Source organism: Vidua chalybeata, chromosome 12 (assembly GCF_026979565.1).
Source record: "Vidua chalybeata isolate OUT-0048 chromosome 12, bVidCha1 merged haplotype, whole genome shotgun sequence".
Classification (NCBI taxonomy): Eukaryota; Metazoa; Chordata; class Aves; order Passeriformes; family Viduidae; genus Vidua; species Vidua chalybeata.
This window is the reverse complement of record NC_071541.1, coordinates 14,016,791-14,032,379: the sequence shown is the minus strand read 5'-3', so window position 1 is coordinate 14,032,379 and position 15,589 is coordinate 14,016,791. Positions and strand designations below refer to the sequence as shown.

At 38.5% G+C, this 15,589-nt stretch overlaps 1 protein-coding gene across 1 annotated transcript in view; it reads left to right on the top strand.

Moving 5' to 3' along the window:
- CACNA1D (calcium voltage-gated channel subunit alpha1 D) overlaps positions 1-15,589 on the top strand; it is a 168,770-nt gene that overhangs the window by 103,307 nt on the left and 49,874 nt on the right. Inside the window, exons 16-28 of the mRNA XM_053953667.1 lie at positions 444-564; positions 1,574-1,688; positions 2,373-2,442; positions 3,037-3,106; positions 3,879-4,023; positions 5,531-5,660; positions 8,393-8,452; positions 8,533-8,592; positions 12,659-12,765; positions 13,858-13,945; positions 14,417-14,524; positions 14,691-14,743; positions 15,005-15,151. Coding sequence (XP_053809642.1) covers positions 444-564; positions 1,574-1,688; positions 2,373-2,442; positions 3,037-3,106; positions 3,879-4,023; positions 5,531-5,660; positions 8,393-8,452; positions 8,533-8,592; positions 12,659-12,765; positions 13,858-13,945; positions 14,417-14,524; positions 14,691-14,743; positions 15,005-15,151 — 1,274 coding nt within the window. The remainder of the gene's footprint in view (positions 1-443; positions 565-1,573; positions 1,689-2,372; positions 2,443-3,036; positions 3,107-3,878; positions 4,024-5,530; positions 5,661-8,392; positions 8,453-8,532; positions 8,593-12,658; positions 12,766-13,857; positions 13,946-14,416; positions 14,525-14,690; positions 14,744-15,004; positions 15,152-15,589) is intronic.

Here is a 15,589-nt window from a genome sequence, read left to right as displayed (position 1 = left end):
AAAGCCTGCATTGTAATACTCACAATTTTTATCGTAGTACAGATTTTTGGCCAGTATTTAAAAAAAGAAGAAAAAAGGAACCTTAAAAATTATACTAACTTGATTTTACAGCAATGGACATTTGTTGGCATTGCTACATAAGTGGCATTACTGAAAACCAGGGCTCTTACTTTGGCATAAAATTTCAATAAAATTTCATTTTTATTATTTTTGCCTTTGAAGTTCAGTCATATAAATGCATAGCACAAAATAAAAGCTGTTAGAATTAAACCCAGGCTTTCAGGAGATGTTTGTTTAAATGGGAATTTTAAAACAACGCATGAAAAGAGCATGGTCTTGCTTTATGCACACAGAAGGTTAGTTGTGCTATGTGGTCAGAGGAAATGTGTTTCTCTACTCACTTTTGATGCTGAGTTACTACTAATCTAATATCTGCTCCTTAGATCCTGACAGGGGAAGACTGGAATGCTGTCATGTATGATGGCATAATGGCATACGGTGGTCCCTCATCCTCAGGCATGATCGTCTGTATATATTTCATTATCCTCTTCATCTGTGGTAACTGTATCCTTTACACTGGCTGGAAAGGTCTCTGAGTGGGGCTGTGTGCCAGGGACATCAGCCAAATCCCTCTGGGAGGGGGTAAATGGCCACGGGCAAGTGCTCTCTGCACGTGCCGAGTCCTTTGAACAGACCTTTCCTTGTTCCCTGAGGAACCAGAGGCAGTGATCTCCAGGCCATCTCTGGCCAGCACCATGGCAGAAAGCAGAGAGTGTTTTCTTTCTTCCTTCCTTGGGAGCACAGCCTTGCCCTGTGCTGTTTGTGGTCGCTGGCAGTGCAGGGCTGGAGCCCAGCCCGTGGGGCAGCGATGGTGCCCCGTCCATCCCCAGCTCTCGGTGCAGCCCCGAGCTCTGGCACGGGCTGAGGATGGCCAGGGACCCTCTGCAGGGCAGGGACCAGGGCACACACCCTGGGGCAGCTGGGACAAAGTCTGCTGGAACATTCCCCTTCCCTGCCTTTAGTGATCTGGAAATACTTCCTTGGCCCCATGTAGAAACAAATTACTGCCACTCTCAAAAGTTCTTAAAAGGTCAGGAGTTGATGAAAGGGCAAAAAACATTGTATTTTCTGCACTATATGGTATTTGTATCAGTATTTGTGGTTAACTGATATAGACTGAAGAACTGAATTTGACACAGATTGTTGTAGACGTGAAAGTGCATTATAAAAACGAATTTTTCAAAATGCCTGAACAGTCTTCACATATAATAGACAATTTCATATTTGGACTTGCTCTGGCTAGCATGAAGTTGAATTTCATTTATTTAAAAAAATACTTCAAGAATTCTGCTATTTTAAAACCCATGACCCTGATGGATCTCTGCTCACTTTACAGCCAGTATCAGTCTGGTCCATTAAATGGGTGATATTTGCACTACACTCCAGCATCACAAACCTCCACGCTGTAGGTTGGGAACATGTGTTTTATATCTCTCACATTGTCAGTGTTTATGCTGATAATAAACCACACAAGTGTGGTAAGGCATAATGTCCTTAAAACGATTTGAAATAGATATCTTGCTAAATGTCTTCTTGGCCATTGCTGTGGATAACTTGGCAGATGCTGAAAGTCTAAATACAGCTCAGAAAGAAGAAGCTGAAGAAAAGGAAAGGAAAAAGAATGCGAGGTAAAATAGATGGGCATGTTGAAGCAGCAGGAGAGGGAAGGAGAAGGGTACTGAATTCTTCCATAAGGATTCTTTTGTATGAATGCCTTTACCAACTTCAAAACGTGCTGGACTCAGGGAAAAAATAAAAGGGTTTGTCTAGACACTAAAATAATAGACAAACAGTACAATTTTATATAAAAGTTAGGTGGTAATTGGGGTGAATTAAGAATGTAACGATAGACCAACTGATATTTAAACACTGCAACAGTAGGATTTATTGTGTAATTAACACAAGAATTTATCTGTTGTTGCCAGTGCACAGCTCCCTGTGGAATCAGTTCTCTAAGCCTTATATAGACAAGCAGAAAACCTTCTTTTGAAATCAGTGCAAGCCTGTTGAAGTCAATGAAAGTTGTTTGTATGAATTCAAGGGCACAGTTTATCCCCCTAGAAAGGAGTAATGATCATGCATTGAATGTTTTAGGGATTAGCCTCTGGAATTATATTCAAAATCATAATCTTTTAAATGGATCATTGCATTCAAATGCAGTAGATTTTATTGCTTTGACACCTGCAGCTGTACAAAATATTTCAAATATTTTATTATAAGGCTTTCAGCTTTTCACAGAATTGGTATAGTTCACTTAAAACTGTCTGTCTTTACATGGCATGCCTTGTAATTGTTATTTTATTGTTTTATAGAAAGGAGAGTCTGGAAAATAAAAAAAGTGAGAAGTCAGAAGGTGACCAAAAGAAGCCCAAGGATAGTAAGGTGTTTATCCTAAAACTTGTCTCTTTTCTAAGAAGCAATTTTAGTGATTTTGCTAGGGAGTACTTTGTACTGTGCATTGTACAATTTCTTTTATGAGCCCATCACCCCTACATGTTTATCCAGGCAAAGGAAACTTAGTTCTGATACTTTGCATCCTCACAGTGTCTCAAACCAGAAAAATCCTTTTGGTTCCAGGATATTCTGAGAGGGGAAGCTCTTAGAGAACAAAATTATTAATGTTAGAAAAATGTGATTTTTTTCTTAGGATCCCAGTGGATATTTTGCATGATAAGTCCAATGAGATCAGTGAATGATAAACTCTTAGAATGTTCAAACATTCTTGGTAGATTTTATCAAAGTGTGTTGGTTCTATTTTTATTGTGATTTACACAGCCATAGAATTGTGGATACTATAGAAAAATAATTTTTGAAAAATAAGTAATAAAATGTCAGCTCTCCTATGTTCTCAGAGTTAGTCCGCTTCATAAAACTCGCTTCTCTGACTTCAGAGGCTTATTTGGTTCGCTTTTTATGGGCTTTGTACTCTGTATTAAAATTTATTTTTCTTCCTGTGCATTCCTTTCATTGCTCTAGGTGACAATTGGAGAATATGGAGAAGGAGAGGATGAGGATAAAGATCCCTATCCCCCCTGTGATGTACCAGGTATGTGAATACTAGCTAGAAACACATTTAAGTTTGTTTGCTAAAGTATCCTAAACTTGCTCTTGGTGAACATTAAATCAATTCCTTTGAAGCCAGTGAAGTTGTGCTCTCTTATCAGTCGATAAATGGGCCTAAGTATTATCTTTTTCTGCAGCTTCCTAGACAGTACAAGCAGCATTTGAGAGTTAATATTGTGAGCCTCAGGACTGTTTTGGTAACACTATCTGGTTGGGAGAGCAAATTCTAAACTTCTCTGAAACATTTGGCAAAAGAGGACATTCCAGGGCTGATGATGTTTGGTCAGTTTTTTCTTGGCCCAGTGAGCATACTTATCAAAAAATCAGTTCTGCCTGATTGGCTGGATACATGGCACAGAGATCTGTCCTGAATTTTGAACACACAGTGCTCACCCAGTGCCCAGAGCTCAGCCCTCAGCTCAGGCATGGACAGGCTGTCAGGGCTGAGCTGAACTGGGGCTCCAGAGGAGTCCTCAGGTGAGGCTGCTCAGCACCAGCAAAGCCTGTTAATGCACTCATTAACTGAGTGCTGTTAATGCACTCATGCACACACCCACATATGCACAACACCCTGTGCAAGAGCTTGTGACAGCATTTGGATGTTCACATATTGGTTTATAGATTTGTAGAGTCATGCTACAAATGTATATTTCCTACAAGCCATGTGTATTCTCATACAAGCTGTGCTTTTGTATTGCTATGAACAAAACCTCGATATTTTTTAGTTTATAGTAAAAAGAATGTTTAATCTAAAGTAGGTGAAGATGAAGAAGATGAGGAGGATGAGCCAGAGGTACCGGCAGGCCCACGTCCCCGTAGAATATCAGAACTCAACATGAAGGAGAAGATAACACCTATCCCTGAAGGGAGTGCCTTCTTCATTTTCAGCAGCACCAACCCGTAAATATGACTTTGAAAAATACTGCTTTAGACATCAAGGTTTAGCAGTGAAGTAACAGACCTCCTTCTAGGGAGACCAGGAGTAGAAATCTAGTGTCTTCAACAGAAAAGAGATTGGCTTGCCTCCTGAAATTTTCTGATTGACTTGGTAAATGAGAAGAATTTGAAAAATATGTTAGTTTTCTTCCCACTGTTGAAGATAATAGCATTTTGTACATGAGTTCTCACATGTCTGCAAAGTACCCTTTGAGGTGTATTATCTATGTACTATGTTAGTCACTGGATATAAAAGATCTGAACATCTGCATGAGGCAGAATTTCTAGTAACCCTAGTAACCTTTGTGGAGGAGAAACCAGAAAAAGGAGAAAAGTAGGAGAAAGGCATATATTCCTCTTCGGGTAACAGCATTTCCCAGATTCAAACAAGCATCAAAGATAAAGATAAATTATTTCAAAAAATCCAGAACTGTAATAGTTTTGGGTTTGGATTTGGGGAGGCATTGGAATCTTTCACCACTTATTCTAACTCCAGAGCATTTGGAGTTCTAAAATGGTGAAGACAGCAAACTTGACTAGTGAGTAAAAGTCCTTACTTAATATTTATTTGGCATGGGAGAATGCTGCCTTTCAGTGGTAGAGGCCATCAAGTTTAGAAGGAGATTGAGATAAAATGTTTTGGATGCAAAATCATTAAGTTTGTTGAACATTTCAAATTGCTTTCAGCTTCAACTAACACTATGTATTCTTGGTCTAAAATGGCCAATTTGCTTTACTAAGATACACCACACTCCAATCATCTACTTAATAACAGGAGGAAAAATTTTAGCCAAGAACCTTCTGAGTCTTCAGCAGAATTTAGACAACTTCAGTGTTAGTCAGTTATGAACCTGATCCTGCCTTTTTGTCAGTTTAATCCCAGACCTGCTCTGTATTTGTGATTACCTTGGGCTCAGTCACTCTAAGCATATGCACAGTTACACTTCATGTCATGTGGCTAAATCCTGACAGCTCTGGAGCCTCCAACACCCACGTCCTGTAATTCTATAACACAATCTTCATGGAGATTCGGATTTGAGTTGAGTCCTAAGTAGCACAAGGAGATCTGCAGCCTAAGCTGCACTTCACAAGATGAATAATTTTGACAACTTCAGTGAGAATCAAATCAAATTGGGGGTCTGGAATGATTTACTATCTAGCCTTGGTCTTTCTGACCTGTGACTGCATGTGCACAGTGCTACAAACACTGGAACTTGTGGTGCTCATAACCCAATGGGAACCAACCCCTCCCAGATTGCTTTAAATGCATCTTCACTACGGGTGGGTTGGATTTTGAATTTATTTGCATTCTAAGGAATCAGACCGATGGCTTCAGGAGTTTCATTGCTTCTAATTGCTGACTGTTGCTCTGTTCCACCAGTGCTGGCAGAGTAACAGAAAATATGTTGTGTATTAACCATCTGCTGAATTCTGTGTGCAAAAATGGTGTATTTTTGTATCTCCTCTTTAGAATTCGAGTGGGATGCCACAGACTTATCAATCACCACATCTTTACCAATCTCATCCTTGTCTTCATCATGCTGAGCAGTGTTTCCTTAGCAGCAGAAGATCCAATTCGCAGCCACTCTTTTCGAAATAATGTAAGCCCTTCATTTTTGTCTGAAGATAACTATACCCTCACAGGATACAATCCTTTGGGCCTAGAGCCTGGTTTTTAATTTTCATGTTAAAAAACATTCCTTCTTCTTTTTCAAGCTATACATTACTTTTGTTCTAAGAAGCATAAATCTTTAAAGACAATTAACTTTATTGATGGAACATCATCAGTATTAGATGTGTTTATTATTTACATAATGCTTTTTCTGTGACTACAAATATACCAGGATAAAATATTCTCAAGATGAATATAATATCTATAACTTTCATATTTTTTCCTACTTTGCAGCAGGAGTACCCGATGTGCAAGGCCTGAATCACTTTTACTGCCTCACAGTGTTTGATGCTGATTTAAATATGCTAGTTAAAATTTTCACTGTTTATTGTGTTTGGAACAGACTCTGATGTGTCCTCTCTTCATTGACTCTATTAAGTGGTCTTGGGGCACTTGGATGATCCCTCTGCTAGTGAGTGCAGGGATTCCTGAGGGTGTTACCTCCTCTCTCAGGGAACCTCGTGTGGCCACTCTGAGGGGTTTGAGTTACCCCCACGTTGGACTCAAAGATATTCGGATTCTTGATTGGCTGCATCAGAAACTAAACAAATCTCACTTTTCTCTAAACTCACGTGTAAGAGGAGGATCAGAGCGTGCCCAGCTCTCACCTTGACTCAGAGAAAAATGCCACTTCAGCCTAAAAACCATTAATTTCAATAATGTCTCTGTTAATTGATAAAATTGTAGTTTATATGGGGACTAAACACCTGTGTCCTCCCAAAACAAATTATTGAATTTGTTTAAGCACATTTTAAGTGCTTAATCTAGTGGAAGACTTAACTGTTACTCAAAAGCACAATTATTAGACAGAGAAACTAAAATAAATCCACTCTCACGACCATGCATTTTTTAGCCTTGTTGCATTTGATTTAGCTGTGTAGCAAGACTCTCACATTCTTGTGAGTTGGGTTTGCTTCAGATTAGGTAGGAAATAGTTGAGATGGTGCAGCTTGGTAGTGGTCCATGGGACTTTGGAGATGCTTTGACAGAACTTCCAGCCCTCTTCTGTTTTAGATACAAAATGATCTGTAGAGATGGTCACAGAGTCAGAGAAACTCTTCTGCATCCTGCCTGCTGAGGCTGCAGAGGTTGTATCTCTCTGGTTCTTGCTGGTGTTGATGCAACCTCTGAAAGTCTTCTTTAGGCTGTTGGCATTCTCTGAACACTTTCCCAGTAAGTTTAGTAAAAACCAAAAAGCTAAAACTTTCTCCAGAGGTAAAAAGAGTCCAAAGCACAAAGACACTCTTCATGCACTATTCAGCAGAGCAGTGTACTTCCCTTATCTACAAAGCTGGACCAATGCAATCCTATAAATAAATCACACTAATGGGTAGGAAAGAGAGAGCTGGTGGAGAATACTGAAATTGTTATTATAGAAATGGCTTCAAGGGCTGATAATTGTATTTATAACTAGAGGAGCTTTAGGAAAATGTAAGTGGAAAGTGGTGGTAACTGAAAAGATTGTTTCTGTTTGGGACATAGACAAAATGTGTGAGGGATTTCAGGAAGACGTTGCCCTCTTGTTGTAAGTACTCTCACATGTCCCAGGCCTGCATCATTTTCTTTTTACTACCTTCAGGGTTCACATTCCTTCCATCAGCCAGGTCAAGACAGAATGAAAGCTTACAAACTGGAATGCCTTTAAATATTTTTTATTTTATTTTAAGTCTAGAGTGAATTGGTTACTGATTAATCTTTGTCATATAGCTTTAATATTTGCCTGTTTTTTCAGCCACACCAGGGGACAGAAGGATGGGATATTCAACGGAATAAGGGGGAAAAATTATTTCTTTTTATTTTTATTGGATATAGTATGACTAATTTCTTTGTGTGTTGTCTCTTTATTTTATTTCTCCTGCCCACTTGGTTAGTTGCTGAACTGCAGGAAGGATATTTCTGTGCACAGCTGTTGGCTAGGTGGATTGCTGGATCCTTGAGACTAAACTCTCAGTCTCCTGCAGTTCACTGATTTAGTTAGTGATGTGGCCACAGCTCTGGGTGGTTCTGAAATACCTGTTCATGTGCAGTGAGGTCAATCCCACAGCCACAATCCTCTTAAAAATTTCATATCACTGTGCAACTCTTGTGGCTTCTTTTAGATTTCCTACAAATAAATCACTGCTGTATCTTCCCACTTCAAGGAAAAGGGGTTGTGGTGCTGATTTTAAGTGATTAGTTATTCATTAGTTTGCATTGTGACACTCTGGACGAGCCTATACAGGAACAATATAATGTAGCAGAGTGTGGGATGATCTGCACTCTAGAAGCAGCCACTGAAGTTTTATTTTGTGATGCAATACTTTGGTGAAAACCACAGACATTATTATTAAGTATTTATTCTTTGTTTAAGATTCTGTATCTCTGCTAAAGGCTGAAGAAAGTATCTGTGAAAGCTGCTAGAGGAAAGGCTGAACTGAAAGAAATTTTTACCTATTGGGTCCTGTCAATTACTGAGGGGTGAAATCTAATGCCTGAGCACAGGGGCATCTGTTAAAGTTTTAAGCAAATAAAAATGGTTGCACAATAGCTGGAAATTTAAACTACTTTGTCTAAATTCTCCATCTATCTACTTAGATTAATTCAGGTGTTGTGTATGTGGTCTAAGTTGTAAAAATTATTAAGAGATGGATTTCTTACTGTGGCACGTATTATACCTTGCAGATACTTGGTTACTTTGACTATGCTTTCACAGCCATCTTTACTGTTGAAATCCTGTTAAAGGTAATGCATTGTTAATTGATCCTTGTTAGCCCAAAAGCAGCTTTAGCAATAATGTTTGTAACTTTTTGTTTACCTTCCAGATCCTAGGGTATGCAGATTATGTCTTCACTAGTATGTTTACATTTGAGATCATTTTGAAGGTAACAGGTTTTTAAAGGAAGCTTGTTTAAAAGGATTTTCCTTGTGTGTCACCTGCCAAGAAAAGGCCCTTGAAGTGTTCTTCGCCTTTTCTCTAAGCTATCAAAGATAAACTTTTTTAAACTAGAGGATTTTTTTTATTTGACAGTTCTTCATACTTTTGATTGGTTATTTTTTTACCATTGGGTGCATGAAGAAGCTGATTTTTTATCATTACATCAGTTTAATAATTCATTTTTTACCCTTTTTAAACTTACAGTTGTCAGAAAAAGGGAAAAATAAATCACTGCGCATGAGCTTTTCCTTCTCCTTGCTCTGGCATTTCTGAAAGAGATAATAAGTCTTATGAGGAGGGAGCATGTAATTTCTCATTTATTTTGCTGAACTATATCCACAGAGCTAAAATAGTAGATAACTATTTTCTTGCAATAGGACTTGCAAGATATCTTGCATTTATCTATCTATAAACTAAGATACTTTGCATTTATTTTGGGCATACATTTAAATTCACAGACAGGCATAATTATGCTTGCTTAAATGTATTACCCATGCATGAGCCAAAAATTGGCATTGTAATGTACAGTTTGTGTACTGATCATTAAGCATATCTATTGGGGCTACTCAGATTTTCAATGTACAATATTTACTCTGGAAAAGAAGATAAATAACCAAAAATTGCATTCACATGAAACAAAATGCTGAACAAGGAAATGAAATTTTTCATTGGAAATTGGCAAAATGTTTTTTCAGAGATTTACACATGATTCATAAATGTTTCATGCTGTGCTTATACTCACTTCAAGTTTTTGGTTGAGTAACCCCAATGTATACACTTAAAAATTGCTGGCACACTAAGAATCTGTACATAAACTATGCATTTCCAGTTGAGGATTAAGCTTAACAAGATCTCTTCTCCCAGCTTCTGCTCATATTGCTGTGCATACTCTTCACAATGCAATTTGATTATTACTAATTGGTGCAATATTTGGGCTGTTTACAAGATAAGCTCTACTGTAAATAATAGACTATTTTTATGCTTGTGAATTTTCTCCCAGGCTTAATATTTATCCCCTTATTTCACATTTTCAGCAGTGAGAAGCTTGCTATAGAATTATTCTTATTTGTAGCACACTAAAATAAATATCCAGGGGTTTTGCTGCTAGACAAAGGCCAAATTAAAGAAGAGAACAAAGCATTGAAAAAAGCCGTAGCATTAAAGCAGACTAGCTCCAACTCTGAATTTGGGAAGCCATAGAAATATGCTACCATTGTATCTGAGGCAGAAGAGAGTCAGGAAACTTCCACATGCTCTGAGCAGCAGGTTCTCCTGCTCCTGCAGTTCCATTTTTGTTTTTCTAGGAGGCAGAGGAATCATAAAGGGCAGGATAAAGAGGCATAACAAGATGTGTTAAGAAAAGCAAAATTCCTTCAAACTGCAAGAGATTTTGGCACTGAGAAATTTATGATTAAGGGAAGCAGGAAACTCTAGAGCTTGGGCTGCTGAAATCTGGAATTGTAAAGATTATAAGGAAACGAGAAGCTACATCACAACCAAAAATGTTGATGCTTCTGACTCTGGTTTCTCCAGGAAGATCTGTAGTGCACTCACATGGAAAGGAAAATAAACTGTACCATCCAAATGTGGTGGACAGTGAGGAGCTGACACAGACACCGTGCCTGCTTTGCTAACGTCTCTGACTCTGGCTTTGCTTGCTTGTGGCTGGGGCTCTCCATGTCCTCTGCTGTGCTTCCCACAGTATCTGAGCTGTGCAGAAGGGAGAGTGTTCTGCAAGGAGAAAATTCAAAACTAGACCTGCAGTAACAATAGTATTCCTTAATTTCCAGGCAGAAAAAAAAAAAAAAAAAAAAAAAGAAACAAACAAACAAACAAAAAAAACAAACCAAAACCAAAAAAACCCCTGAAATTAGGATAAGTAGAGGCAATATTATCACCTGTAGTGAAGAAACTTGTACAAAAGCAATCATTAAACTAGAATAACTCTCACCACGTAAGAAGTCTCCCTGTGCTCTTACTGCTCTCAAGGATTTCCACATTGCACAGTGTTGAGGGTATGAATGGGGATGTGAATAACAGAAAAGCTGCAACATCACTTTAAAGCATTTGAGAATTCTCCCTGCATGACACTGAAATTCAGTTTATCATGCTGTCTGGACAACTTGGGAAAGGTGAAAACATCAGAGCAAAAGTCAGGTTAGGGATTTGTGCTTTCTACCTCCCCCTGCTGTGCTGATCCCACACCATTTAAATTTACTAGAGAGTTGTAGCAAATTCTTCCACTGGGATTTGTGGTGACTGAAATATGAGTGAAGATGGGGAGAAATGTACCTCACCTGCACTTTAATGTCAGTTACCTCATTTCTGTGGGAGTTGTTACATGAAACTTTGTGTTCTGCTCTTTTCATATACAATGTAAATGGGCAGCTGTAGATAGATGTTAGTTTGGTATTCAGAGTTATTTTAGTGTTCAGCTCCCAGAGTTGAGATGTACTCTGTACAGCTGTAAGGGAACGAGCTCATTTAATGGAAATTTTATAATATAACTATGTTATATGCCTCATGCCATAGGTTAAAGCTTTAGCATTTTTGCTCTTCTAGATTTTGGGAATATTTTAATAATGAAAAAGAGGGCTTAACAGCAGAATAAGGAGATTAATTAATTTCTGTTTCAAAACAAAAAAGACATATTTCCTTTGCAGAGGTACAGCCTTTACTGGTGGTGGTGGTTTGCCATGCAGAAGGCCTGGAAATGCACACTGGGCAGGGATGCAGTGCACTGAGATGCCCACTGCCTCTACTCTGTTCTACACTGGGAGCTGTCTTGAAAGCTGTAGTAATCTGCTGTCAGGGGAAGTGAAATAAAATCTCTTCCCTGCTCCTTGAGGAACAGAATAGAAAGTAAAGGGATTAAAATGCAGTCAGTATGGGATGTTCTCTAGATGGCATCAAATTTTCTTACCTGTGGAAAACGAGGAATAACTCAATGTTCAGGCTCTGTAAGAGGATCTTGAGGCTGAAGAAATTAGAATTCATGTGACTGAGCTGACGACGAGGTGTTTTTCAGAGGTATCCTTATTTTTGTTATGAGTTTTTAGTTTCAGTGTTTTAGACTTAATCCATAACTATGGAAAGATTTATGCAATATTCTCTTCATCTGGTGAGTGTGCATCTAATGGTTTAATTGGATTCCTCTGAGCGTTTTTTAACTGGTACTTACTTGCAGTTATGGTAGGAAGTCTAATTCATGGATTTAGGAGTCAAATGCAGCTTTATGATACCCAAAATCATCTGCCCAGGTGCTGGCTGCAGCCATAATTAATATCACTGGCTCTTAATGAAGCCTGCAATTTATACATACAAGATCCATTTTGTAAGCTTTTTTCATTTAAATATAGGGACAGAAACCAAAATTTAGAGAAAGTCCAAAAGGAAGAGCAATGATTGATATTCCCCAAAGAACAGCAAAATTTAGAGACCTCTGATTACACAGAATAAAAACCATGTGTTGGTTATCAGGTTATTCCAAGATAGGCACTCATGTCTCCCATAAGCCAAAGCTAAATAACCTTGTAGTGCTGCCTTAGGACAGCCTTATCCTGCTTCTGTACCAGCTCTGGCTCTCAGGTATTTGCAGCACATTCTCAGCTCCTTCAGTTCTTAAGAGAGTATGAATAATTAGGAGTCAGAATTTGGACCCTACAGTTTAGTAAACATGGAAATGTCAGGTTTTTTTTTTGTAGCAGTTTTTCTCACAAGAGCCAAATTAATTCAGGGTAATCATCTCAGCTTCATCCGTTTTTACACAAAATAAAACATTTGTTGACATCAGAAACAATTAGCATATTTGGTGATGTTGCTTGAGCAGATTTTTTCTGATTTAAATGAAAGGTTTAATATATGTAGAGGGATTGTTTTATATCTCAAAGGATTTTAGAAAGTGAGATAGTATTGTATGCATTCACACTCCAGGCAAGTGTCTTGTAAACAGCCTAAATGCGAATTTGAATAAATTGAAATATAGACTAAGTGTGTAACAATTCTATTTTTAGATGACAGCTTTTGGAGCATTCCTTCATAAAGGGTCCTTCTGCAGGAATTATTTTAATTTGCTGGATTTGCTGGTTGTAGGTGTCTCTCTCGTATCATTTGGGATTCAGTAAGTACTAAACTTACAATGTGAATGGTTTATTTTTGCTCTGGGCTTTCTTAATGAAGTCAGTGTTCCAGCTCCTTTTGTTCTCCATGGTGTGTGGGTGTGCAGGGTCGGTGCTCAGGGATGGGCTGGCACGAGGGAGTGCTTTTCATGGAGGGTGTTGTAATTCATCACTGATATGGGCTGGATACAAATTACTACTTCCCACAATTACCAGGAGAACGAGGAGGAGCCCCATGAGACTGGTATTGGTATAGCAGGTGTTTCCTGGAGCTTCAGGAGATTTAGATCCCCTCTCTCGAGCTATTGTCACATCTGCACTCTGATTTTATGAGCTTGGTCTTTCAGTTGACCTGTGGGAATATGGAGCTAGACTGTTTGAGGGGGGAGAAGTTGGACCTTTATCAGGACAGTAAGTGGTAGTGGAGAGGTTTTCTTTATTTTGTTTGGTCAGACTAAACACAGTAAAAGAATCTAAATGTGCTTCTTGATTCATTGGGTGGTTTTTCCATATTAAAAAGAATCTGTGAAAGCCTTACTGACCTAAAGAGAGCAAGGGAGGGTGTCAGGCAGCTGCTCCCCACTCTGAGCCCTGCTGGCACCAGACCTACAGCACAAAAACCTCAGTTTCACAGGGTGTTCCTTAAAGCACTGTGCACTCTCACTTCCTCAAAATGCAGTCTTAGCTACTTAAACAGAGAGAGTCAAAGTAATTTGAGACCTTTTGATCTCAAGTTAGTTGGAAATTGAAGGATTCATTGATTTACAGGCTTTACACAGCGTCTTCAAAAGAACTTGTCAACACTGGAAAATACTGTGGGGACTATTTTGCTCCATTATGGTCTTAGATGAGCTTCTAAGCTGTTAATTCTAAATTTGCTCCAGAAATCAAAATGATTCTTATGGTATTTATGAGATCAATACTATCTTCTAATAATAAAGAGTAAATAAAGAATAAAAAAATGCCTTGTATACATGTCTTGAGAGTTCTAGCTAGAGGGGTATTTTTCACATTTCAGGAATTTGCAAGGATATTGTTATTCTGTAATACAATCAGTTACCTTAACAGTAACAGTATATTTTTTTTTCTTCTAGATCAAGTGCTATCTCAGTTGTGAAGATTCTCAGAGTTTTAAGAGTCTTGAGGCCTCTAAGGGCTATAAACAGAGCAAAAGGACTTAAGGTGTTTATTTTTATTTTTAAAGTTATATTTCTGTTGGACTGATCCTTCAGTCCTGCCTCAGGTTAAAAATTCTTGCTCAAGAGAAATTTTCTGCAGAAGTCCACAGATCAAGGGCAGAAATCAGTTATTGATTCTTAAACATGTCTGGTGTTAGCCAGCCGGGCTCTGCCCACAGTTACAGCAGTTTGTGTGGAGGAGCTGCCACTGAGAGCAGATTTGGACTGTGATGAGCAGCCTGTCAGTGCATTTCAGTTGTTTATCCATAGTGCCTGTGTAATTTCTAGTCAGTTGAGGTTGGTGGGTCTGTGTCAACAGACTTACAGGCAAATTTAGAAAACGAGTCAAAGCACAGTGTTAGGTGTAATGTTGGCAACAGAAAAGTAGTAATTAAAAAAAAAAAAGTAGAAATTACTTTTATGATATGTAGTCTGTGACAAATTGCATTGAAACATATTTTTTCTTTCTTTCCAGCACGTTGTTCAATGTGTCTTTGTGGCTATTAGAACTATTGGTAATATCATGATTGTTACAACTCTGCTGCAATTCATGTTTGCTTGTATTGGGGTGCAGCTGTTTAAGGTAAGACCTCAGAACTTAACAGTCCATCAAGAAAAAAAAAGCTGAATTGCATTCTTGGTGGTTTGCTGCTGGAACTGGGCTGGTCCCATCCTGAACCAATCATAGTATAAAAGCATTTATTTTGCATATTCTGCATTTTGTCATTGCTTTTTGTTTTTATGTGTAGGGAAAATTCTACAAGTGCACTGATGAGGCAAAACAGAACCCCGAGGAATGCCGGTGAGGAGATCTTTGGTCTAAGAATGTGACACATTTTGTTCTGAATAACTTAAACAGGGTGTATGGGCAGGCATTGTGCATGCGTCAGGCTCTTTAGGGTTGTGTAAATTGGAATTGTCATCTTAATCCCACCAGAAAACACAGGTTAGCAAGAACATAAAACAAACATGAGGAGGCAATGTAAGAAACAGCTTTGAATAGTGCATTGAGTAACCCTGAGGTGAGTTCAGTATTTCACTAATGCCAGTTTCTTTCCCACAGAGGGATTTACATCGTTTATAAGGATGGAGATGTCGATAGTCCCATGGTCAAAGAGAGAGTCTGGCAAAACAGTGATTTCAACTTTGATAATGTCCTGTCTGCTATGATGGCCCTTTTCACAGTCTCCACCTTTGAAGGCTGGCCAGCGTGAGTGGGCTCTCCATGTTTGCACAGTGTTGTTACCAGAGCTGCATTTTCCAGAACAATTCACTATCATTTACCAGATATTTTTGGGCAATAAATCAGTTTTAAGTGGTGGTGTAAAAAGGGAGGAAATAAAGAAACCTATTATCCTAAATCTGGGCACTTATCCCGTATTTCAGGAAAAGTAAGAAAAGGTGAACTTTTTTGTATTCTTTGATTGCCAGTCTTGCTACATTTGCCATAAGGATCTTCTCCTCAGCTCTAATGGAAGTAACAATTCTAGATGATTATCCATCAATGGCCCCTAAATAAGGCTAATTTGAAAGTTTTGGGCCTTCAAGTAAACCTTTTACTAAAATATCAGGCAGCAGTACACTCATAGAAAAAGTCTAGAAAGAGCTAACTGCCACTCACTGTTTCGCTAAATGAGAAAATTTTATT